The following is a 26,887-nucleotide window of genomic DNA, read 5'->3' as shown; positions in this document are numbered from 1 at the left end:
ACGTCAAGATGTGCCATGCTTCCCAAAAAAATTTAAAGATGCTTCAACAAAGCATTAGTTTAAGGGTGTGCACGCTTATGCAACCAGGTTATTGTGATTTTTTTAGATTTTTCTCAAAGATTTCAGTTTGTTTTTCAATTGAATTTTTCACATTATAGGTCACATTGAAGGTGGATATAGGTCATGATTTATCTTTGTCTCATTCTTTTACATCCACAAGAACCTGGAATTTTAACAGGTGTGTGTAGACTTTTTATATCCACTCTAGGTCCATGACAACCACAGCCATTTTGGCATTAGTATTCCAGCCAATTATATTTGTACCTTCCAAAATGAATTCCAATATGGTTTTAAGCTCAGTGATTGGAAGTACTTTTCTTGCTTCTTGCTCTGTTTTTGAGCCAATGATGATGATACATCTTCTAAATTTCCGACATTGTTGTGAGTAATCCCTGAACATTTTTATAAAGAACAGACTTGCAATGTTGGCTAGAAGCTATAAAAAAGGGGGTCCGTGTTAGTAGGTGCCAACTTGTAAAATAAATAAATATCTCTGATATGAAACTTCAGATCTGAAAGCATGTATATTTAGCAGTTTGTTTTTTTAACAGACGGTGTACTCAGCTTGTCCAATAAATCAAAACAAATGCTTTCACACCTGTGCTTTCATCTATTCACACATTGCAATAAGAGTTTCACATTGACACACTGTCACTTCACAATGAAATTACAGCAGACAGGAGGAGAAACAAATATTTCTTACTCATTAGCAAGAAATTGAATATGTTGTTTCTGTATTTAGGTGCTGCATTTTTGATTGCATTCTCTGTGTTCCTGATATCAGTGGTATTTGGGTTGCATCCTGCTCTAAAACAACAAATAGGCCCTGGTCAAAATTAGTATACTACAAAGACAGTCTAACCTGTATTCCTATTCTGCAATATCAGTCTATCAAAGGTCTTTTTATGAAGCCCCTTCTACCTCAGTAGTTGTACCAAAGTGCTCTTACATATCTGTCTAAAATCTCAAAGAGCAAGCAATACCGATTACATTCAAAACACAGTGGCTAGAAAAAAAGCCTTGAAAGGCAGGAATCTTGTAAGAAACTTCACAGGACCTATTTAGGCCAGATCATTCTTCAAGATTTTTATACTTCCATACATGACCAGCAGGTAAATAAAAATCACAGTGGTTGCAACATGTCCACATAACAGCAGTTCATGTTAATGTCAGATTATTTTCATAACCAAGCCTTGACAGAGACAGAGGGAGATAAAGTGGTAGAGAGAGGTACAGTGGGTAGAGTGTGAGACTGTTAGCCAACTAATGGGCACCTCTCTACCGCTATCATCTCTTTTAGATATTAATGGCCATTCATACAATTTTAAAACACAAGGAACATCGTATTTGACCGAAAATAGCACTGTAGAGAATAAGAACATTATCATTTTCAGTCTGTCTTCCAATTAAAATAATATGAGCTCCAGGAGTCCGAGCCAATATAGAGAGCACATGGTGTTTTTGCGATTAACAGCAGCCCCATGTGATGACAATCCTCTCATCTTTACCTCGTTGCTTTACTTGGTGCTATTGTTTGAGCCAGAGCCAAAGGAAAACATGCTGGGTTTTCTTTTCTGTCAGCGTATCGCAGATTACATTCTCTAATTTTCTTTTATACTGTTAACCCCATTCAAAGACGTCATGGCAACAGCTAGTCTTCCTGTGCGGCGACAACGTCTTCCAGCTGCATCCTGTAAATCACATTAACACCCAAACTGAATGTTTGTCAGAGCAAACCATTATTACATTTAAAAAAAAGACTAGGATTTTGTGAGAGTAAAAAGCTTGAGATATTTGTGTAGAGTCGTCATTCATAGGAAGGTAAAAATCAAATAGCGAGAGACTAGTGTTTCGAGTTCTGTTCAAAGCTTTTCTGGTCTTTCAACGCGTTCTACCTGCGGGTGGTAAGGAAGCAGTGTTACAAAAAGAACGTTTAATGGCAATGCTTTTATTGTTGTCCAGGATAATGCAGAGAAAGCACATAAAATTACAGGTTATGGTTGCCAAGAAACTTTTTGAAGTACAGAATAAAAAATAAAAAGATGAAAACACTTTGGGAAAGGCTACTGTCATACATGTTTTGTCAGTGGGATGTTTTTTTTGTTATCATTTAGTTTGTTCAATGGTCCCTGACAGGGTGTACGCTGAAATCTGTTACTAGAGAAAGGTGGTGGGACATATTGTAAACATGTTCACACTGCACTATAGTATACTGCCTGCAAAGTGTACTGTAGAGCAGTGACTCACTAATTGTTTTGTGGAAAAAACTACATCTATCTGAATTCAAACAAGTAATAGTAGGTAGAAATTAAATGCTCAATCACAGAAATGTTTATATGTGCTTTTTGGCAGCTCTTGTGATTTCACAAAGGATATGAGCCATATGGAATTACTAACAATGAAAATGATGAGAATGTTGTTCTGTAATATGTAATTGCAACATTGACTGTAAATATAGGTTGTTATTGGTGACTGAAATAACCTGATTCAATTTGGGTCCCGAGGCAAAAACAGTTCAAAACCACTGCTTTAGAGGGAATTGTAATGGCTCAGACATCTCAACACTTCATGAATCAAACATCAATTATTATAATACCAAAATACTTTCATTACCAGAGTCCAAACATTTATTTTGATCTTCATAAACCTACTACAGGTACATATAAATCCCTCTAGTGTTTTTTTTATACTATTTTCAGTATTGTATCACCAGAGAGGAATATTAGACAGCGATTGCTATAAAGACATCAAATAATCCAACATTTACATTTTTTTAAGAATATTTACAATCCTGTAAAACACATTTCATCACACGTCTGTGCCATATTACCAGTATATATATACAAGAAAACAACACCAGCAAAGCAAAAGAAAACAATACAGGTATGAATAGTTTGATTCCTTTTTTGTCTTCTTAACCACTTGATCAGCCATCTTGTTTTGACAGTTGCTGAGGGTCTTTTTAATGAATGTATGTGTAATGGTGAATGTTATTACTCTTTTTAGGTATCGGCAAGGCATTTCTGTCCTTCCCCAATCCAATTCACAGGATTAGTTCAACAAGGTCCAGGGGTCGTCAGACGGACCTATATGAAATACTCCTTTTGGTTTTCACTTAGTACGTTCTGTGAGGTTGGTTCACTGTGGAAAGGATATTCAGGACTGTCAACCTCTGGTTTAATATCCCTTGGTTCTTGGCTGTGGAAAGTCTCTTTCCGTCGATACAGAAACCTAGCCATTATTGCCAACGCGGACAGGATCACAAATATCAACACAGCAATCATACCTGCAGAGTCATATAAAAAATTTAGTTAGAGAACAACAAAAGGATGCTTATTTGACATTAATTCACATTAACTATCCCTAATGTATTTACAAGAAGTTCAATTGAAAGGTTAAAAAAAAAAACTTACAAGCCTGCTTTTTTCAGAAATTCAGAACAGAACACTGAAGAATTCTAACTAGCAGCCAATTATGTTATAGAGTATAACTGTGACTTGTGCATGGGTTTCAGATGCAAACAATAAGAAAGCATGGTAGCTTTCAGACCTCATCACTGCCTTTCTCAGCTCCATAGACACATTTCAGAGAACTGAAATGAGACTATGGCGTGGGAGCCCTAACAGAAATGATATGCGAATGTATCCTGTGGGTACTTCATTCCTATTACCCAGCCTGTCTGATTTCGGTTGCTAATGTTAGCTCTAAAAGTCATTACACCAGCCTCTGAAAGGCACAGCACATGTAAATCAAGTTTGAATCTCACAAATGTCCCAGGCATTAATTTCATAAACCCTAGAATAGAAACAGTCCTTGTACACTGTTACACTATGCATTGTGCATGTCATTTTGAAAAGACCATTATCAAAAGAAAAGGATCTCTTATTGGGAACCAGAATAAAGCCAGACTGAAAATAATGCTACATTAAATTGGTTTTTGAAATGACAAAGTATTAAAAAGTTCCTTAATAAGCAAGTAATTTATTTAAACATTAGTTTTGGTGTCCTTTGTGCATTTGGCATTGAGCCAGCCCATTTAAGAATGACATTCCTGCAATTGAATGAATGGGCACTAATCACTGCCATGCAACATCGCGTGGCGGTCGGGGACAGTGCCTCTGGGATGGCAGACCGGGGTGGTGGTCCCTCTTTTTAAGAAGGGGGACCGGAGGGTGTGTTCCAAGTATAGGGGGATCACACTTCTAAGCCTCCCCGGGAGAGTCTATGCCAGGGTACTGGAGAGGCGAATACGGCCGATAGTAGAACCTCGGATTCAGGAGGAACAGTGTGGTTTTCGTCCAGGCCGTGGAACACTGGACCAGCTCTATACCCTCTACGGGGTGCTGGAGGGTTCATGGGAGTTTGCCCAACCAATCCACATGTGTCTTGTGGATTTGGATAAGTCATTCGACTGCCTCCCTGGCGGCATCCTGTGGAGAGTGCTTCGGGAATATGGGGTCCTGGGTAATTTTTATGGATAGAATTTCTAGGCGCAGCCAGGGGCCGGAGGGTGTCAGGTTTGGGGACCACATGATTCCGTCTCTGCTCTTTGCGGATGATGTTGTCGTGTTGGCCCCTTCAAGCCAGGACCTTCAGCATGCACTGGGACGGTTTGCAGTCGAATGTGAAGCGGTGGGGATGAAAATCAGTACCTCCAAATCCGAGGCCATGGTCCTCAGTCGGAAAAGGGTGGCTTGCCCACTTCAGGTTGGTGGAGAGTGCCTGCCTCAAGTGGAGGAGTTTAAGTATCCAGGGGTCTTGTTCACGAGTGAGGGAAGGATGAAACGGGAGATTGACAGACGGATCGGTGCAGCTTCTTTTACCGGTCAATCTACGTTCCTACTCTCACCTACGGTCATGAGCTTTGGGTCATGACCGAAAGGACAAGATCCCGGATACAGGCGGCCGAAATGAGCTTTCTCCGCAGGGTGGCTGGGCGATCCCTTAGAGATAGGGTGAGAAGCTTGGTCACCCGGGAGGAGCTCAGAGTAGAGCCGCTGCTCCTCCACATCGAGAGGGGTCAGCTGAGGTGGCTTGGGCATCTGTTTCGGATGCCTCCGGAACGCCTTCCTGGGAAGGTGTTCCGGTCCTGTCCCACCGGGAGGAGACCCCGGGGAAGACCTAGGACACGCTGGAGGGACTATGTCTCCCGGCTGGCCTGGGAATGCCTCGGTGTCCCCCCGGAAGAGCTCGAGAAGTGTCTGGGGAGAGGGACATCTGGGCATCCCTGCTTAGACTGCTGCCCCCGCGACCCGGCCCCAGATAAGCGGAAGATGATGGATGGATGGGCACTAATCACCCTTGCAAGTATGTTGCAAATGTCGCTTCCAAGTTTTGTGCAAACTAAATGCCATATCAGATGGTGAAATATATATTCAGTACCCGTCAAAAGTTTGGACTCACTTACTCATTCAGGGGTGTTTATTTGTACTTTTTTCCACATTGCAGAATAATACTGAAGACGTCAAAACTATGAAATAATGGAATCATATATTAACCAAAGAATTGTTAATCTGATAAATCTAATAAGAATAAATGTATAGTTAATACTCTTCAACGTATCCATGCTTTGCCTTGGTGACAGCTTTGCACACTCTTTGCATTCTCTCCACCAGCTTCAAGGAATACTTTTCCAAAACGAGTTCCCACAAATGCTGTGCACATATGGCTGCTTTTCCTTCACTCTGCAGACCAACTCATCCTAAACCATCTCAATCGGGTTGAAGTCAGGCAATTGTGGAGCTCAGGTCATTTGATGCAGCACTCCATCATGTTTCTTCTTGGTCAAATTGCCCTTACACAGCTTAGAGGTGTGTTTTTGGTCATGGTCCTGTTGAAAATGAAATATAGTCCCACTAAGTGCAAACCAGATGGGCTATTCACTGCAGAATGCTATGACACGGCAGTTGGACTCATTTGGACTCATCAAACCAGGGACAAATGTCCACTTGTTTAATGTCCATTCCTCATGTTTCTTGGCCACAAAACTGTTCTTATTATAACAGTAGTCTTTAAGTAGTGGTATCTTTGTAGCAATTCCACCATTTAGGGTGTGATTCACACCAATGATTCCACTACGTTCATTATACCGTGGTGCCCCACCATGGCAAAATATTTTCCAGCACGTCAAGAATAACAATAACAATCAAAATATTTTCTTGGACGAATGACACTGGTTCAGGGTACAGCACTGTTCTTAAGGATATGTAGCTTGTTGTGCTATTTTCTCCATGCAATTTGAGAAACACACATCTCACTGTCGTAGAAGTTGGAGCCACCAATACTCTCTATGCAGACAAGCTGCACAAGTAGCCCAAGCGTTCTCACAGCCTCCTGAGAACTCCCCCTGTGAGTACCACGTGCAAAACAACACTTGTTCTCATCATGCATGAAATAAAAGATGTCAGAGTGTATTTCTCTTTATCAGCAAGGAGATAAGAATATCACGGCAATAACCAGAGGAACACATGTTAAAGTTACGAATCGTCTGAAACAGAAATTATTCTCATTTCATTTATAAGTAGCTATCACTATTGCTGCCACAATTGTATCCCCAATTCATGAATGAAAGAAAAAAGTATGTTTTTTTGCCATGAAAGAAAAAAATACATCCTTATGCCATGAAATGAAATAGCTTTGTCAGACTCGCTAGCAATTGCTTAATTCCTATGACTATTCCAGTAACTTAGTAGATACCGATAAAGCTTATTACTGGCTAGTACGCTGTTAAAACAGCCAGTAGCAAATGGCATACATAGACGCTATTTGTGGTGGAGGTAAACTTAGTAAGAAATATTAGTCAGTTTAACTGTATCAATGTAATTTACAAATGGCCAATTAACAATTAAAATGGCCAGTGGCAAAAGAGGACTTTTTCAGGATATACAGATGCCGGTTGTCAGTGTAGACAAGAGGCTATACTGACAGCCAGCAAGCGTACAGCCCCGTGGTTTAGTGGTTAATGACATAGTCTTTCATGTGGATGACTTCGGTTCGAATCTTGAGGAGGCAACACTTTCTATTGCGGGCCGGCTGAACTAGGCTTGCCTGGTTTCTTGTTTACAAGAGCAAGCAGGGGACATGGAAGAGGCCAGAGTAGACCAGAGAGGAAAGAAGAGATGGTGAGGAGGGAATAGGAAGAAGAGAGAATAGATGTAGAGCACTGCTTTAACATAGTGTGCAGTCTATGTCCTAAGCCCCAACAACCCTGCACAATCAACAACAACATTCTGTCCACAGCAAGAACATTTTAAGGGGAAACACTGATTCAAACAGCACACATAAAATATACATATTAACACTTTTTTGGTTACTATATAATTCCATATGTTTTTTTTTTCAGTCATATCTTCGTAAAATGAAGAAATATCTATGAATATGTCAAGGGGGTCCAAATGTTTGACTGGTTCCTTACATACACACATATAGACTGATTAGCCAAAACATTATGACCACCTGCCTAAAATGCCGTTGGTCCTCCATGTACCACCAACACAGAGCCAACCCACCGAGCCATGGACTCTACAAGACCCCAAAAGGTGTCCTGTGGTATCTGGCACCAAGACATTAGCAACAAATCCTTCAAGTCCTGTAAGTTGGAGGCCAGGGCAACACCTTGAAATCTTCAGCATATTTCTCAAACCATTGCCGAACAATGGGTACAGTGTGGCAGGGCGCATTATGCTGCTGAAAGAGGTCACAGGGAATACCATTGCCATGAAGGGGTGTACCTGGTCTGCAACAATGTTTAGGTCTTGTCATCTTCACACAGTGCATCCAGGTGCCATTATATTTCCAGGTAAATGGTGCACGTCTACACATCCGTCCATGTGATGTAAAAGAAAATGTGACTCATCGGACCCGGTGACATTCTTCCACTTCTCCAAGGTTCAGTTCCGACACTCACGTGCCCGTTGTTGGCGCTTTCAACTGTGGCCGATGGCGATGCACTGTGTGTTGTGACACATTCCTCCCATAGCCACCATTAAAATGATCTGGGACTTGTGCCACAGTAACTTTCTGTCGGTTTGGACCCGATGGAATAGCCTTTGTTGTCCTCGCACATCGATGAGACTTGGGCGCCCAACACCCTGTCACTAGTTTTTGGTTTGTCCCTCGTCGGACCGCTGCTGACCGGGAGTACCCCACACGCCTTGGCAATTCAGAGATGCTGTGACCCAGTCGTCTGGCCACAACAATTTGGCCCTTGTCAAGTCACTCAGGTCTTTAGTCCTGCCCATTTCTCCTGCATCCAACACATTGAATACGAGAACTGATTGTTCGCTTACCATCTAATCTACCCAGACCTTGACATGTGCCCTTGTTAGGAGATGATTAATGTTATTCGCTTCATGTGTGAGTAGTCATAATGTTTTGGGTCATTGGTGTATATTCATCAGAAAATATTTAGGCTCATTTGCTTTGTCCACATTTTGTTGCTATGAACAAAAAAGTGCAACCTATCTACACACAATGCTCCATTATGACAAAGTGAAAATGTCTTCATGCATTTGTAAACATTTTCATGTAAACAGATAACAAATTAAATGAACAACCTGAATAAATGAGTGGAGGAAAATAACTTATGCTGTCACTTTCATATAGGTGTATTGCATGATTCAATTAAGCATTTATCATCCTATCAAATCTGTGGCATGTTTATAAATATGCTCAAGCCTTTGCAGTCACCAGTTCTCAACGCAATTGAACACCTATGGGAGATTTTTGACCGACATGTCTGAGACCATAATTGAAAAGTCAAATTAGAGAATATCTTATGGAAGAATGGTGTTCCATCCCTGCAGTAGATTTCCAGAGACTTGTAGAATTTATGCCAAGGTACACTGAAGATGTACTGGTGGCTTATGGTAGCCAAACACCTTACTTTACTTTGACACTGGTCTGTAAATAAGTATTCAGACTCTTTGCTATGACATTCCAAATTGAGCTTAGATTGCATCCATTGTGCTTTGATCCTCCTTGTTTGGTGTCCCCCTGTGGCAAATTTAATTGACTGGACACGATTTACAACTCTGTTTCAAAAAAGCTGGGACGTTGCATAAAATGTAAATAATAACAAAATGCAATGATGTGCAAATCATTAAAACCAATATTCAATTGAAAATACACTGCTCAAAAAAGTCATGGGAACACTTAAATCACACATCGGGTCTCGATGAATGAAATATGTTAGAGATCAAAATCTTTACTGTACATTGTGTAATTCGTTGAGAACAAAACAACGTAACAACGGTCAATGGAAAGCGAAAACACCAAGTGATTGATGGCTGGATCTAAATAAATTATTGAAATCAAAGGCTGTTCCAACTTGCGAGATTTTCAAAATAGCAACTCAATGTGACTCAGTAGTGTGTATGGCCCCCACGTGCCTGAGTGCACTCTGGGCATGCACATCTGGGCATGCTCCTGATGAGAGGACGCATGGTGTCATGGGGGATCTTCTCCCAGACCTGTATCAGGGCACCAGTGAGCTCCTGGACAGTCCATGTCACATAACGTCCCAGAGGTTCTCAATTGGAGTCAGGTGTGGGGAATGTGAAGGCCAGTTAATGGCATTTGTCATTCAGGAACTGCCTACATACTCTGGCCACATGAGGCCAGGCATTGTCCTGCACCAGGAGGAACCCAGGGCCCACTGCACCAGCGTAAGGTCTGATGATGGGTCTGAGGATTTCATCCCGGTACCTAACAGCTGTCAGGGTACTGTTGGCTAGCACGTGGAGGTCTGTGCAACCCTCTAAGGATATGCCTCCCCAGACCATCACTGACCCAACACCAAACCGGTCATGCTGGATGATGTTGCATGCAGCATAACCACGGCGTCTCCAGACTCTTTCATATGTGTCCTCAGTGTAAACCTGCTCTCATCTGTGAAGAGAAAGGGGTACCAGTGGCGGACCTGCCAATTCTGGTGTTCTCTGGCAAATGCCAATCAAGCTGCACGGTGCTGGACTGGGAGTACATGTCCCACAAGAGGATGTTGGGCTCTACTACCAGTAGCCTTTTGTTGGGCTCTGGCAGTGCTCCTCCTGTTCCTCCTCGCACAAAGGAGCAGATACCGGTCCTGTTGCTGGGTCGATGCCCTTCTACGGCCCAGTCCAGCTCTCCTTGTGCAACAGCCCCTCTCATGGTCTCTCCTTCATGCTCTTGAGTTTGTACTGGGCGACACAGCAAACCTTCTTGCGACGGCACGTATGGATGTGCCATCTGGAGGAACTGGACTACCTGTGCAACCTAAATGGACTGCAGGTACCGCCTCATGCTACCAGTAGTGACAAGGATACTAGCAAAACGCAAAACCAAAGAAGAATAAGCCATGTGATAAGGATAAGGAGAGATCAATTTTCTGTGCCCACCACCTGCAAAACCATTCCCTTTTTGGGGGTTGTCTTGCTGTTGCCTCTCCAGTGCACCTGTTGTTACTTTCATTTTTACCAAAACAGGTGACATTACTTCACAATCGCTTATGCTTCCTAACTGGACAGATTGATATCCTTGAAGTTTATTTGACTTGGTGTTATACTGTGATGATTTTGTGTTCCCTTAATTATTTTGAGCAGTGTAGTACAAAGACAAAATATCAAAGACAACATATCTGAAAAAGGACTTGCGGCTGTCCCGGAGTCTAGACTAAAAACTAAAGGGAACTGGGCCTTTGCTATACGGGCCTCTAGACTCTGGAACAGCCTACCACAGAATGTCAGAGATGCTACGCCAGTGCATTCTCTTAAATCTAACCTAAAAACTCATTTTTATAAGATGGCTTTTATAAATATTTTATCATTGTGATTTTATAATTTAGTTTATTATTTTTACTTTATTTAAAAAAATATATATACATGTTTTATATATAATTGTGCTATTATTTTCATTTATTTCTATTTTTATTGTGTGTAAAGCACTTAGTGTAATTGTACTAGAAAAGCACTATACAAATATTTATTGTTAACATATAAAATGTTGAAGCTGAGACATTTTATTGTTTCTTAAAAAATACATGCCCACTTTGAATTTGTTGCCAGCGTAACGCTAAAATACTAAACCTGGTGGAATATCACAAAAATATTAGGTCAATTGGAAACAGGTCAGTAACGTGATTGGGTATTAAATGATCATTCCAGAAAGGATGGGTTTGTCAGAAGTGAAGATGGGGTTCACCACTCTGTGAAAGACTGCGTGGGCAAGTAGTGCATCAATTTAAGAATAAAGTTTGTCAACGTATTTTAATGTAAGCATTTTGGGGATCTCATCATCTATGGTATATAATGTCATTAAAAGATTCAGAAAATCCAGAGAAGTCTCTGTATGCAAGAGACAAGGCCGAAAACCAATAATGGATGGTCCTTGATCTTCGGGCCCTCAGGTGGCACGGCATTAAAAACAGACACGATTCTCTAGTGGAAATCACTGCATGGGTTCAGGAACACCATTGTCTGTGAACACAGTATATCGCTGCATCCACAAATACAAGTTAAACACCATGCAAAAAATAAAACATAAATAAACAAGATCAAGAACTGCCACTGCCTTCTCTGGGCCCAAGCTATTTTAACATGCACTGAGGCAAAGGGAAAAAACTGTCCTGTGGTCAGACAAATCAGCATTTCAGTTTCAACATTTGAAATGTTGTCTTTGTACTATTTTCCATTAAATATAGGGATACATGATTGGCACATCATTGCATTTTATGCAGCATCCCTACTTGTTTGGGAATGGGATTGTAGAAAAGCGCACAAATGTCTAGATACAGTATGGTCCAACACTCCCCAATGCAGACCAAAAACAAACCAATGAAGTCCAAGGAACTCTCCTCAGACCCCTGAGAATGAATTGTGACGATGCATGTATCTGGGGAAGGTTATGAAAAAAAGCATTAAATTCCACAGTTGCACAGTGGGCCTTATCATTGTGAAATGGAAGATATTTGGAATCACCAAGACACTTCCTACAGCTGGCTGGTGACCAAGAACAAAATGGCCACTTTAATGAAGCTTCAGAGTTTCTCTGAGATCATGAGAGAATCTGCCAGAAGGACAAGCATCTCTTCAGCACTCCAAGAATAAGGCTTTTTTGGTAGAGTGGCTACACTTAAGCCACACCCGAGTAAAAGGCATATGACATGTCTGTAGGACTCTGAGAGCTAGAGCAAAAACATTATTCAACAAACAAAATGTAACAATATGGCCTGAATGCCATATAATCTCTACTGTAAAGAATGTTGGTGGTGCATCATGCTATGGGGATGATTCTCCAAGGCAGGGACTGGTAGACAGAATGGACAAATCTGATCTAGAGCCCAGAGGTCCTGACACTGGGGCAAAGAGTAATCGTTCAGAACAACAATGATTTGGGGCACACAGCCAGGACAATATCCTTGTGGCCTCTGTACAAGTATGTGAATGTCCTTCAGTGGCCTAGCCAAAGCCTGGACTTTAATCCTACTGAAAATCTGTAGGGGGGTCTGAATATTACAGTTCACGGACATCCACTCAGACAGACCTTGAGAAGATCTACAAGAAGGAATAAGAGAAACTGCCCAAATCCAGGTGTGCCAAGCTGGTAAAGACACCCAAGAAGACATGGTGATTGCTGCCAAAGGCGATTCTACAAAGTCCTGAATAAAAGGTTTGGAATAAATACTTCTGTACATGAGATACTTCAGTAGTTTAAATGGTAAAGATATTTTAGCAAAAACATTTTTCTTTGTTATTATGGGGCACTACATTTAATTGGTGGCAAAAACAAAATATATAAGAAATATTTGTTTTGGCGTCTTCTGTTTTGGAGGCTTTTCACCTCACTTTACTTTGGGCTTGCCCAGTCAGTTTTTGACGTGCTTTGAGTTGGGTTATAGAAACCCTTAACACATTTCCTGCGTCTGTATTCCACTCCCTGCAACACTGTGACAGAGTAACCAACCTTAATACATGGAGACAGCGGGAAAGGCAGAGCCAGCAACCATGGCCGAAGTTGTTCAGCACCATGGAGATTGCCTCGTCAGGTTTGGTAGCGCCATGGACAGCATGTTGGTGGCTATCACTCGCATGGCGGAGGGGGAATTCCTTTTCGCCACCGGCCGCGGATTTGGCGCCTTTACCAGCATCATCCACTGTTCCATCTGAGGTGTTCCACAGGATACCTCTGGCCTTTCCGGAGCGCTTTGACAGCACGCTGACAAAGTGCTGGGGGTTCCGCCTTCAGAGTGATCTGTACTTTGCGCGCTACGTTGGGGTGGTCTCCGGAGGGGAGAGGGTTCGCACTGTCATCTCAGCGCTGACCGGACGAGCCCTAGAGTGGGGTGCCGCGGTCTGACCCAAGGTGGAGTCTTACAAGTGCTTCAACCGCCTCTTCCGTTCTGTGTTCGACCACCCAGAGGAGGGCCAAGAGGAGGGTGAGCGTTTGTTATGTCTTCATCAAGGATCAAGGACAGCCTCGGAATTTGCCCTAGAGTTCCGAACTGTAGCCGCATTCACTGGATGGAATGAATCGGCTCTGATCACCGTTTTCCGCAATGGACTGCGGGAGGAAGTACAGACCGAGTTGACTTGTCGGGATGACGACCTGTCCCTGGACAGGCTAATCAACATGGCTATTCATATGGACAACCTCCTGCAGTCCCGTAAGAAGCCCAAGCGGACTCTGGTGCACATGGCTGAGCCTGCTCCATGGTCAGAGCCAATGGAGGTGGGTGCGACACGGTTGCCTGAGACAAAGCGCAGGAGATGGAGGAGCCTGGGTCTCTGTCTCTATTGTGGAGAGAGGGGTCAATTCTCCCCAACCTGCCCCCGTTTCACGTTCAGAAGAGGAGGTGACAAACCTGGAGCTCCTCCTACCCCACAGGTAGGAAGCACTACCACTGCTCCTTCTCTGTCACTTCAACCAGTGTGTTTTCCTGTCTCCTTTCCCGACTATCCTAGCCCCGCACTCCCGTTGGCTCTGATTGACTCTGGGGCTGAATGGAATTTTATGGACAGCGCACTGGCTATAGCATTACGCATTCCGCTGATTCCACTAAAGGCCCCCATTCCAGTCCGAGCCCTGGATAATCGCCGATAGGGACAGTTCACCACAGTTCACCACACCACAGGCTTGGACAGTTCACCACATTTCCCTTCTCTCTGCTTACCCTCAAGTGGATTTACCAGAGGAGTACCGAGATTTGCACTGGGTATTCTCCAGATCCCTGGCTACACTACTACTTCCTCATCGTCCTGGGGATTGTGCCATTGACCTGCTGTCAGACGCAGTTCTCCTGAGAGGGCACGTCTACCCGTTCTCCTATGCAGACACCAAGGCTATGGAGACATACGTGCAAGAGAGCCTTCGGCAGGGGTTTATCCGTCCCTCCTCATAGCCGGCCTCTTCAAGCTTCTTTTTCGTGAAGAAAAAAGACGGAGGATTGCGCCCCTGCACAGATTATCGCACGCTGAATAAAGACACCATCAAGTTCAGCTATATGCTACCCCTTATCCTTACCATCATTGAGCAGATGCACGGGGCGCAGTACTTGAGGAGTGAAACTGGACTTGAGGAGTGCCTATAATCTGGTGCGCATTCGTGCAGGCGATGAATGGAAGACAGCCTTTTCCATGAACACGGGGCACTATGAATATCTCGTGATACCCTTTGGACTGTCCAACGCCCCCGCAGTCTTCCAGGGCCTTCATTAACAAGGTCTTGCGGGACATGCTGGGACAGTGTGTAGTGGTATATATAGACGACATCCTAATCTATTGAATCCCGCACAGCACTTGTTGTTGGTCCAGTCTGTGCTGGGAAGGCTGTTGAAACATAGCCTGTGTGTAAAGCTGGAGAAGGTGTGGAGATGGAAGAGCACCGCGTCAGCACAGTCCGGTTGTGGCCCACTCCCACCTCTGTGAAAGCCGTGCAGCGATTCCTGGGGTTCGCCAACTACTTCCATAGGTTCATCCCGGGTTTCAGCGTGGTAGTTGCGCCGCTCACCTCCCTACTGAAAGAAGGGCCTCAGCGGCTGCGCTGGACGGAGAAAGGCAGAGAGAGCATTTGAGGCACTGAAGGCGCGCTTCACCACTGCTCCCGTGCTGGCACATCCCAATCCCTCACTCCCCTTTATTGTCGAGGTGGACGCCTCAGAGGTGGGAGTGGGAGCTGTGCTGTCTCAGCAGACTGGGACCCCTCCAAAGCTGCAGCCGTGCGCCTTCTATTCCAAACAGCTGAAACCCGCCCAAAGGAACTACATTTGGGCGGGGTAGTTCTCAACCGGGAACTTGTGGCGGTCAAGAAGGCCCTTAAAGGCGTGGAGGCACTGGCTGCAAGGGGCCAAAAACCCTTTTCTGGTGTGGACTGACCACCGGAACCTGGAGTACATCCGGGCAGCGAAGAGGCTAAACCCAAGACAGGCCCGGTGGGCTCTGTTCTTCACCAGGTTCCAGTTCACACTGTCCTACCGGCTGGGTTTGAAGAACGTGATGCCCAATCGTGCCTCTATGATGTGGGGGAGAGGCAGGGAGAGGTGACTCCTATCATCCCTCCGTCCCGCATCGTCGCTCAGGTGCTGTGGGATGTGGATGCTGTCATCCGGCAGGCTTTGTAGGCGGAACCAACACCTGCACAATGTCCTGAGGGTTGCGCCTACGTGCCTCTGGTGGTGCTGGATCGTCTTCTTGCCTGGGCTCACACGGCACTGGTGTCAGGGCACCCAGGGATCGGCCGGACCATCACCTGTCTGCAGGGAAAGTACTGGTGGCCCGCCTTGGCTAAGGACATCCAGGTTTATGTCTCTTCCTGTTCCATCTGTGCCCAATCTAAGATACCCAGACACGTCCCATATGGAAAACTCCTGCCCTTGCCGGTTACACAACGACCCTAGTCTCATCTTTCGGTGGACTTCGTCACCGACCTCCCCCCTTCCAGGGGATGCACTACTGTCCTTGTCATCGTGGATCGGTTCTCCAAAGCCTGTCGCCTTCTCCCTCTGCCTGGGCTTCCATCAACCCTGCAGACTGCGGAGGCCCTCTTCACGCATGTCTTCCAGCATTACGGGATCCCAGAGGACATTGTGTCTGACCGTGGCCCTCAGTTCACCTCCCGCATATGGAAAGCGTTCATGGAACGTCTGGGGACCACGGTAAGTCTCACTTAAGCTAATGGGCAAGTGGGTGGACTTTCTGCCGTGGGCTGAGTATGCCCAGAACTCCCTCCTCCACTGCCTTAACCCTGTTTCAGTGTGTGTTGGGGCCGGCCCTGGCACCATGGCATCCGGCGGTGGATGAATGGCGTGTGGAGCACGTTTGGAATGCTCCCCACACGCTTCTCCAGCGTGCGGTGCGTCGGCACAAGGAACAGGCCCGACTTGCTGTGTGCTACATTTTACAACAATCTCCTGTATTCTTCATATGAATGGGCTATGGGGTAGGGTGGCAAGATGGAAGCCTTTTCTTACAAAGAAAAACATCCAAGCCCGGCTGAAGTTTGCAAAAACAAACATCTAGTCCCCCAAAAGCACATGGAAAAATGTGTTATGGTCTGATGAAACCAAAGTTGAACTTTTTGGCCATAATTCCAAAAGGTATGTTTGGCACAAAAGCAACACTGCACATCACCCAAAGAACACCATACCCACAGTGAAGCATGGTGGTGTCAGCATCATGTTTTGGGGCTGTTTTTCTTCAGCTGGAACCGGGGCCTTAGTCAGGATGGATGATGAACAGTTCCAAATACCAGGCAATTTTGGCACAAAACCTTCAGTCATCCATTAGAAAGCTGAAGATGATGAGGAAGTTTAGCTTTTAGCACAACAACGACCCAAAGCACACATCCAGATCCACAAAAGCATGGCTTCACCAGAAGAAGATTAACATTTTGGAATGGCCCAGCTAGAGCCCAGACCTGAATCCAATTGAACATCTGTGGGGTGATTTGAAGAGGGCTGTGCACTGGAGATGTCCTCGCAATCTGTCAGATTTTGAGCGCTTATGCAAATAAGGGTTGGGCAAATATTGCCATGTCAAGATGTGCCATGGTAATAGAATCCTACCCAAAAGACTGAGTGCTGTAATAAAATCAAAAGATGCTTCAACAAAGCATTAGTTTAAGGGTGTGCACACTTATGCAACCAGGTTATTGTGAATATTGTTCCCCCTCACATTTTCACGTAATATGTCACATTAAAGGTGGAAAAAGTTCTGACGATTTATCTTTGTCTCATTCTTTTACATCACAAGAACCTGGCATCTACACACCAGGGGTGTGTAGATGTTTTATATCCACTGTATACTAGTCACTTTTGTCAAATTGTGGAATATTGTCAAATCATTATAAAGGACTCAAACTAATCGGTATGTAATATGAAATTAGAACAATGAAAAGCAAGAGAAACATGCTCCAGTTACCTCCAATCAATGCAGAATCACTCTTGATTGCATTAACTATAGGCTCACCAGTACCTACTGTACCAGAATGATCTACAGCAAAGGGACAGGCAGACAGAGAGGCAGAGTAATAGAGAGAGAGGCAGACAGAGAGAAAAAGCAAAAGACAGCAGAAAAGAGACAGGAGAAAAGAAAGGATAAGAAAGACAAAAGACAGAGATAATCAGTAACATCAGAAGTCATCACCAGTCCATGCAGGGTTAATTTAACACTACACCCTCAGTCATACACTGCATGAGGATGACCTCGAAAGAAAGATTATGCAAATGAAAGATCTGTCTTAATTCAAATTAATTAACTAATCTGACACAATGTAATCACTTTCATTCTCGTTTAATTAACATGGAAGATGCTATAAGCAAGGCCTTGAATTTCCAAAAGTCCATGTCTTGAGGCCAAAGTGGCTTTAGGGGGCATGGGCTGAATGTACCAACTATAATTTCCTTCTCCTGGCTGCCAATGTTGTGTTCTGAAGCACTTTTTATTTACATCTTGCTTCAATCGCAAGCTAATGGCCATTACGTGATTGGGCCCTTTTCACGGCCCTCGAAGCACTGAAGTACAAGTGAAGAAAACACATTGGGAATGCAATCATACTTGTTAAATTCTTAGGAGCATTTTGAATGTGTTTGAAAAAAGATCCATGTTTACTTTTCTTGAGCCAACACAAAGAGTAACGAACAGTAACCTCACTAGCCCATGTCAATCTACTATCCCCCACGGTAGAACATTTTCCCTATTCTTCTGCTAAAGCTTGTGGTTCTGTCTGAGACATAAATATTCCTCTCGAGGTGAACAGTGTACTAGGGCCACAGGGAGAAGAAAATGCACAATGTTAAGCCTGGTTGTTTCTTTACATTTCTTTAATAAATTCATGGGGGAAAATATAGTAGACTAGGAGAATATCTGGAAGGCACTTTAACTCAACCGCTTACCTGATAACGGGTGTGTAGTTTTGGCTGGATAAGGATTGACTGGAAATGAGGAACCACAGGTGGACTCTGCCAGCGGTCCAGTCACTATTACTGGGCTGGTGTCGGGGTAAAGCAGAGCTGCCTTCAGTGGGGCGACTGAGTTAAACTGGACCACCGACAGACAGCCGCTGAAACCCAGGGAATTAAGCCTGGCGATCTCTGGATCCAGGTCACCAGACTCTAAATACACCAACACATAAATGGATGCAAAAAGACAAAACATTTACAAATATTATCGTTACGTTCAAACTCTTTCGATATAGTGGTTGGTCAACGGTAAAAGTAGTGTTTTCTTCCCCACTCTCTGTGTCTGCGGGTCATTGATCACACAGAAGGTCAACTTCATCGACAGCTTGCAATAGACATACCGTTAAATAAAGATAGACCCCAGAAGAACTGTTTTAATTTGACTGGCTTAGATCCAGCGGAAAACGTACAGTTGCCAGGGCATCTGCTTCACTTGCTCTTCACAATGATCAAATTACTATGAATGTAATGGAAGTAATTTGCATTTTCATGAGTGCTTTTAAAGGGGATGGGATTGAAGGATCTGAGCTAATTGTAGTATACAACATTTTATAAACTGGATGGTATGAGCCCTGAATGCTGATTGGCTGCAAGGGCGTGTTACATTCATGTAAAAAGTTTGATAGCCTTTTTGACAGCAGTGGCGTCTTCCCTCCTGAACACCTGTGTTAGCCAAGTTTGTGCACTCTTTCTGACAGTTGACTCATGCACTTCGACATAGAAAAGCCTGTATATCCCTTGTTGTTTACTTGACTGTCTCACACCATATAACATGGGTTATTTGCTTTGTACTGTTCTAATGATGTTGTAAACCAGATTATAATATTATTAAGAACCCTCATGTCTAGGCACTCCATGTTGAGGGGTCCTTAAAACAGTCTTTGGCTAAGCTATATTAGCCATATACCACACCCCCTTGGATCATACTGGCTAAGCTATATTAGCCATATACCACACCCCCTTGGATCATACTGGCTAAGCTATATTAGCCATATACCACACCCCCTTGGATCATACTGCGAAATTATCCTGTATCCTTGTATCCTGAAGGTAACCTTTACGTCAACCACCAGGTAGCTGAATCTACTATGTCTTTCCTCTCTCTCTCTCTCTCTCTCTCTCTCTCTCTCTCTCTCTTCTCTTTCTTTTTCTCTTCTCTCTCCCTCTCTTTCCTTCCAGCCTCTGTCTCTACTTCCTATCCTACTCTCTCTTCCACTCCCTTTCCACTCCCCGCACTCTACCGACTCTCTGTCCATCCCACTCTCTCGCTCCTCTCTTCATTCATTACAGGTCAATTTGTAAGCATGATCGATGACAAACGTAGCTTGGAATGACACCGAACTCACTTCCGTGCCAGCTCTTTGATCCTGATACCACACAAAGACTGCGGCTGTGTGGAGGGGTTTGGGAGGAGCAGAGGGGGAGGCCCAGGTCACTTGTTAACATGGTACAGTTCATCCGAGATGCTCTTCACTACCACAGACCACAGACCAGTGTGTGTGTGTGTGTGTGTGTGTGCACGCACCACTTGATCAGACTACCAGAATGCTGAGACCCCATAGCCCCACATGTCATTACAACCTCCAGGCCCTAGATTATTAAGATTTGAGACTAATGTCGTGTTTTTTAAAGGTCATGAATAAGTCAACAACAATGTCCCAGCACTGTGGCAACTGTAAGTCCTCTTGTGACACTCTTTTCACACTTGTCAACTAAACTTGTTTTGTTCCTTATACTGCATCAAAATGCACTGTAAGAAATGTACTTTTTCATCTGTTCCTTTGAATCTTTCCTCATAACTGTTTAAAGCAGACAACTTATTTCAAAGCGGAAACCTCAGCATTATGGCTGCATATACAGCACCCTGAACTGAAGTGGCATAGACAATAATGAGACAATATTATTCACACTTGAAGGAAACAGACACAACAGCACACTGATGATAGCATGTCACACTGCAATTGCCTGACTTAACAAACAATGACATAATGTCTGTTTGCCTCGTCGTCCTTCTAAAGTATTCAGCACAGAAATGCACAAAATAATACGGAACGATTATGTATGTATTGTAGCCATTCCATCTCTATTTGAGCTGAAGTAGCTCTTGTCATAACTTGAATAATATTTTAATTTCATGTGAAAGCCTCAGATAAGAGGAATAACAAGCTCTCAAGTGAAAGCTTCAGATAACATGCTCTCCAGTTGGGTGTTTTAGAGATATGGCCAAACACCCCAGACTTTCTTTAGATTAGATCACTCTTTCCATCTTTTTTTTTCCTTTAATGGTGTTCTCAGTCATATTACTCACCGTGGACCTTCCCCAGGACAACTGATTTGATAGCGTTAAATTCTGCATCAGATGTGAGATTGAAGTCTTCCCTTCCATGCTGGTCAATCTAAACGAAATGGAAAGATATGACCATTAAATGCTGTCGAATAGTCAAATCGGGACTAAAAGAAGTAATTTGACCCATTTATGTGTCAAATGATGGAGAATGTGCTCTTCTGGCTAGAGCATGTCAATTAAAACCGGCTCTTCAAAATGCTTTTAACACATCATCGCTTGGGTGTTGAGTCTCTGCCATTAAATAAAAAAGAAGAAAATAGTGCTAGAGCTTGGGCAGATGTAATTAGCAGCAGCTTAACAAAATTGAGTGTTTCCAAGTCAGACTAGACGATGTAGGTTACCCTAAACTATCAAAGAATAGTATAGGAGGTAGTGCAATACAATCGTCCCACATTTTGGACTACATTTTCCATAACATGAATTCTATATTAAACACAGTGAATAAAAATGCCAATTTCTATGATCTTGCTGTTACAGTGGGATTTCACATCTCAAAGAAAGGGGATCTTATTTATTTTTGCATTTAATAAATGCACTTCCAATTTGTACTGTCACGTTCTCAATTAATTGTAAAGCCATGAGGTTAACAATGTTAACCAGAGTGGTACATAAAGATGACATCAGGGCTGACCTAGATTTTTCTAAAATATCTAATTAACCATTACTATTCTAATCGGGAAGAAAACATGGATTTGCTCTCCAAATGGCTCTCAAAGAATGTCTGAGAAGAAAGTCAACCAACCTTGTTGTGGCAATCCTCAGAATAAAAAAAAAATCTTCTGACAGTCTCCATAAACTGTTATGAAGACTAAGCTTAAACTTCAATAGATTTTTCTCTACTTGTCTCTTAAATTCTTTTCACTTTGTTCTCCATTTCTGTCTTAGTAATTAACGCTCCATGAAATATCATTGAATAGTGAGTGTGTCTGCATAAGCACTGAATGTTAGAATGAGTCTGTACATTCTGACTAAGCACAGCTTTATAGCACATTCTGGGGTTGTAGACTACTGTGAACTTGGCAAAGGGCTTAGACTTCATGACAGATACAGTTATAAAAGGCAAAACTAAAATAGAGGCAATCCCTTTATTCCAGTCACATCACATCTCCCTTTATATCTAAAACACCATTTGGAGTGATTTTCTTTCTGTATTTAATTACTTTAACTCACCACGACATAGAGCTCACACTGCTAACATTTATACAATTTCTGTTTACAGCTCAGCAGGCTTGCTGTATTACAAATTGATAAGACTAATTGTCTTTTACTTGCCCCTTGCTGACATTCAATAAGGCAGTGAGTCTGGATCTTTTTAAGATTACCGCTATAGGCAATTTCGATGGCATTCGAACCGCCTCCAGTTCCTCATGTGTCCACCAATCATTAGCTCTGGGCTCATATGAGTCATTACAATCCTAACTAGAGTACCAATGCGCAAAGATAGCTGGTAGGAATGTCTTTATGTTCAATGACAATATTATACACTGAATAGTGTCATAAGCTGACAGAATAAGTTAACTGAACAGGGAGAAAATAAGTCAGCTGAGCAATGACAGAATATGTAAACTGAGCAGTGACAGATTCATAATTTTGCTGAACAGGGATAGCAGTAGTTACCTGAACGCTGACAGTCTCTAAAAGCCTCCTTATGGAGACTCTGTGAAGTTGTCCATTGGCCAGGTTCCTAACATTGGTCCTGAACACCTCAGCATCTCTATTGTTCTCCAGCTTGTATTTAATATCCAGGTAACCTTGAAGAGATATACACATAATTCAAATATCACAATAACAATTAGCTAACTTTTGAAAGACAAAAGTTATACAACTTCAATATTCAGGAAACCTCCAAGAGAGACTATAACTTATATATGTTAATAATCAATGCACTTTAAATGAAGACATTCAAATAAATGTAACAATAAAGCTATAATATAAATGCAGAAAGCAACTGGAAAATATTGATGCCATGCATTCACTATGTACACAGCAAATCTTTGTTTAGGGCTTTATGATGGAAATTTCCTACAAGTTCAAGTCTACACTGACTGCATCCGTAACATGCCTAACAAAGGATTTACAAAGGATTTACTCTAATCGGATTAATTCCATATCAAAAGCATAGATACTAAATTAAATTAATTTTCATAATTTAGAAAAAAATGAGTATTGCACTGTAGTGTTGCCAGCACAGAAATAAGGATTCACATTCAGATCAGGGGACATATTGAAAATATCTCAAATCTCTTAACAACACATTCTAATTGACACTGCTGCACACCACTTAATACTGATGTGGATTTTTCAGCTTTAAGCAGACATGAAAACACTTTACGATAATAAAAATAACTGGATTTTAATTCACAGAGGATTTTAATTCATGTTATTAAATAAAACGTTCTTTACATGCATCCCAGTACAAAGATAACCATCTTTATCAGGGATAGAATATGAAACAGACATGGACTAATTTGCACCATATGACAAATTAAATAACTCCATTAGTCACCTGGCACAGATAATTGTGTTTTGATTACTAGTCATTTTCTGGAGTGGTTTGTGAACTACCTGTCAAATGAAACCCATGGATTTATGAAAGATTGTTGAGTAATGGAAAGTACAGCAACTCTATGGTGTGCGTCAAGGGTGGATTTTAGGTTCCCTGTTGTTATAATCAATATTAACATAATTGGAAGACATATAGTGGGGAGAACAAGTACATGATACACTGCTGATTTTGCAGGTTTTCCTACTTACAAAGCATGTAGAAGTCTGGAATCTAAAACAAAAATCCAGAAAATCTCATTGTATGATTTTTAAATAATCAATTTGCACTTTATTGTATGACATAAATATTTGATCACCTACCAACCAGTAAGAATTCTGGCTCTCACAGACCTGTACGTTTTTCTTTAAGAAGCCCTCCTGTTCTCCACTCATTGCCTGTATTAACTGCACCTGTTTGAACTTGTTACCTTTATAAAAGACACCTGTCCACACACTCAATCAAACAGACTCCAACCTTTCCACAATGGCCAAGACCAGAGAGCTGTGTAAGGACATGTGTTACACAAGGACATGGTTAGTAGACCTGCACAAGGCTGGGATGGGCTACAGGACAATAGGCAAGCAGCAATTATTAGAAAATGGAAGAAGTTCAAGATGACAGTCAATCTCCCTCGGTCTGGGGCTCCAAGCAAGATCTCACCTCGTGGGGCATCAATGATCATGAGGAAGGTGAGGGATCAGCCCAGAACTACACGGCAGGACCTGGTCAATGACTTGAAGAGAGCTGGGACCACAGTCTCAAAGAAAACCATTAGTAACACACTACGGCGTCATGGATTAAAATCCTGCAGCGCACGCAAGGTCCCCCTGCTCAAACCACCACATGTCCAGGCCCATTTGAAGTTTGCCAATGACCATCTGGATGATCCAGATGAGGAATGGGAGAAGGTCATGTGGTCTGATGAGACAAATATAGAGCTTTTTGGTCTAAACTCCACTCGTGTTTGGAGGAAGAAGAAGGATGAGTACAACCCCAAGAACACCATCCCAACCGTGAAGCATGGAGGTGGAAACATCATTCTTTGGGGATGCTTTTCTGCAAAGGGGACAGGACGACTGCACCATATTGATGGGAGGATGGATGGGGCCATGTATCGCGAGATCTTGGCCAACAACCTCCTTCCCTCAGTAAGAGCATTGAAGATGGGTCGTGGCTGGGTCTTCCAGCATGACAATGACCCAAAACACACAGCCAGGGCAACTAAGGAGTGGCTCCGTAAGAAGCATCTCAATGTCCTGGAGGGGCCTAGCCAGTCTCCAGACCTGAACCCAATAGAAAATATTTGGAGGGAGCTGAATGTCTGTATTGCCCAGCGACAGCCCCGAAACCTGAAGGATCTGGAGAAGGTCTGTATGGAGGAGTGGGCCAAAATCCCTGCTGCAGTGTGTGCAAACCTGGTCAAGAACTACAGGAAATGTATGATCTCTGTAATTGCAAACAAAGGTTTCTGTACCAATTATTAAGTTCTGATTTTCTGATGTATCAAATACTTATGTCATGCAATAAAATGCTAATTAATTACTTAAAAATCATACAATGTGATTTACTCGATTTTTGTTTTAGATTCCGTCACTTACAGTTGAAGAGTACCTATGATATTACAAACTTCTACATGCTTTGTAAGTGTGAAAACCTGCTAAAGCAGTGTATCAAATACTTGTTCTCCCCACTGTATGACTGCTCTTCCTGTTCATGCAGATGGCAGCATTCCCTACTCGAGTTGCAGCAGTTTTACATTTTCTTTTGAAAAAGCTCAAACAGCTTTTCCATCATCCATCATACAATTTTAAGCTTGTTCTGGATTTCTCCACAGAAAACATGGTAATTTCTTATGTTAAACACTCTGAAAACCATGTAATTTCCACAGGTGTACAAATATATGGGATTTTGAGTGGATAAGAACTTGAGATTTGTCACCCATGTAGAGAACCTTGAAAGTAATGCTGCATATTAGAGCAGTTTTTTTCTTCTGCTACCAGAAAGATGTTGTATTTTTCCTTTTTCTCTGTAGGACAATGACAATACTATCAAGCCTAAAGCTTTACAATGAAGGCTCTTGACTCTGTATATCATGCAGCCTTTAGTTTTGCCGCTTACCAGACTTTTAACTGGCCATTGTAATCTTTTGGTGGACATCAATAGCAAGACATAGAAGCAAACCATTGTATATTACTCTTTAAAAAGGCCATTTTAGGAAAATTATTTATTTATTTTATCTATACTTTATTCAAGATTTAAATGAAACCATAACCAACCTCAGATCCTAATCTTATTTTATAATACCAGTCTAGAGTACTTTCATTAGTCAGTTCTCTGGTTCTCTTCTCTGGTCTACCCCTCCAGGCTAACATGAAACTCAGGACCTGGTGTCCATAGAGGGTTTCCTTACATAAAGTAGCAGGCTTACTTTTTATGTTATTTGACATATTACATTCATGTTTCTTTATAGAGATCTCAACCTGGTTAAATAAAGGTAGAACTGCAGTCAATGTGGAGGGCATGTTCTCAAGTTGAGGGCCATCATATCCGATAGGCCACAATTACTGTCACTCCTGTCTGTCTGCAAGAGGGATGTCACGGGCAGCTCCGAGAAGAAATCATTGAGGGTTTCCAGCAACAACTGCTCTTTCAGCTCTAATTAGACGGTCATTCGGAAGTATGGACACTAACTGGACTATATGATCGATATTGCAACATTGTGTTATGTGCAGCAATGCCCTTGGCAACCCATCACCATTTTGAAGAGCCATTATGATTTCTGAAATTGCATATTGAATAGATCTACAGTACAGTACATGAAGATGCAGAGGCAGACTTAAAGAGGGGAAACAAGATTTCCTCTGGATGTACCTGTATAGATTTGAACATTTCCTCAACAACAACACCTACACTGCGTCAGGGTATAGATAATGGAAATAGTAACCCTGCTCTTTGTATACCTTTAAAGGAGAAATGGTTTGACCTCTCACAAAGCAAAGGATTACCTTCTGGGGCATAATTTATCAAGCATATGTACGCATATATGTTTGTGTAAAACCATATAGGCGATAATTTTTACCTTAAAGTGTGGGATTTATCAGTATGATTATTTGCATGAGAATGTTTGTAAATTATGCAAATCCATAGCCATACTGTACGTACGCACATTGTCAAGTGGTGGAGTAAGAGAACTGCTTCTCAAATGTAGACTAGTTAATGTCAAATATACATATGTGGGATAAATATTTTAATAAGGTTTCAATGTCATTGTTCCTCAACTGGCTATGGTACTTCATGCAACTTGACCATGTCAGTTAATGTGTAATAATAATAATGCAAAGTAGTTACTTGTTAAATTATAGTTAAATTATGTTTAGAAATTGAGGTTTATCCTCTGATGGAAGATTCGTCATACGCTGCATTCCATACGCTGCATTCCATACGTTGCATTCCATACGCTGGCTGCATTCCATACGCTGCATTCCATACGCTGCATTCCATATGC

At 42.5% G+C, this 26,887-nt stretch overlaps 1 protein-coding gene across 2 annotated transcripts in view; it reads right to left on the bottom strand.

Moving 5' to 3' along the window:
• Positions 1–1,998: 1,998 nt before the first annotated feature.
• The window catches only part of cntnap3 (contactin associated protein family member 3), a 149,865-nt gene continuing 124,976 nt past the window's right edge, over positions 1,999–26,887 (bottom strand). For both annotated transcript variants that reach the window (XM_013137048.3, XM_020053694.3), the window contains 5 exons: positions 22,455–22,588; positions 20,799–20,886; positions 18,425–18,643; positions 17,451–17,522; positions 1,999–3,346 (listed from right to left, as the gene is read on the bottom strand). In XM_013137048.3, the coding sequence (XP_012992502.2) occupies positions 3,147–3,346; positions 17,451–17,522; positions 18,425–18,643; positions 20,799–20,886; positions 22,455–22,588 (713 nt within the window). In that variant the 3' untranslated portion in view covers positions 1,999–3,146. The remainder of the gene's footprint in view (positions 3,347–17,450; positions 17,523–18,424; positions 18,644–20,798; positions 20,887–22,454; positions 22,589–26,887) is intronic.

This window comes from Esox lucius, chromosome 14 (assembly GCF_011004845.1).
Source record: "Esox lucius isolate fEsoLuc1 chromosome 14, fEsoLuc1.pri, whole genome shotgun sequence".
NCBI lineage: Eukaryota > Metazoa > Chordata > Actinopteri > Esociformes > Esocidae > Esox > Esox lucius.
The sequence above is the reverse complement of the archived record's forward strand: the minus strand, read 5'-3'. Positions and strand labels throughout refer to the sequence as shown.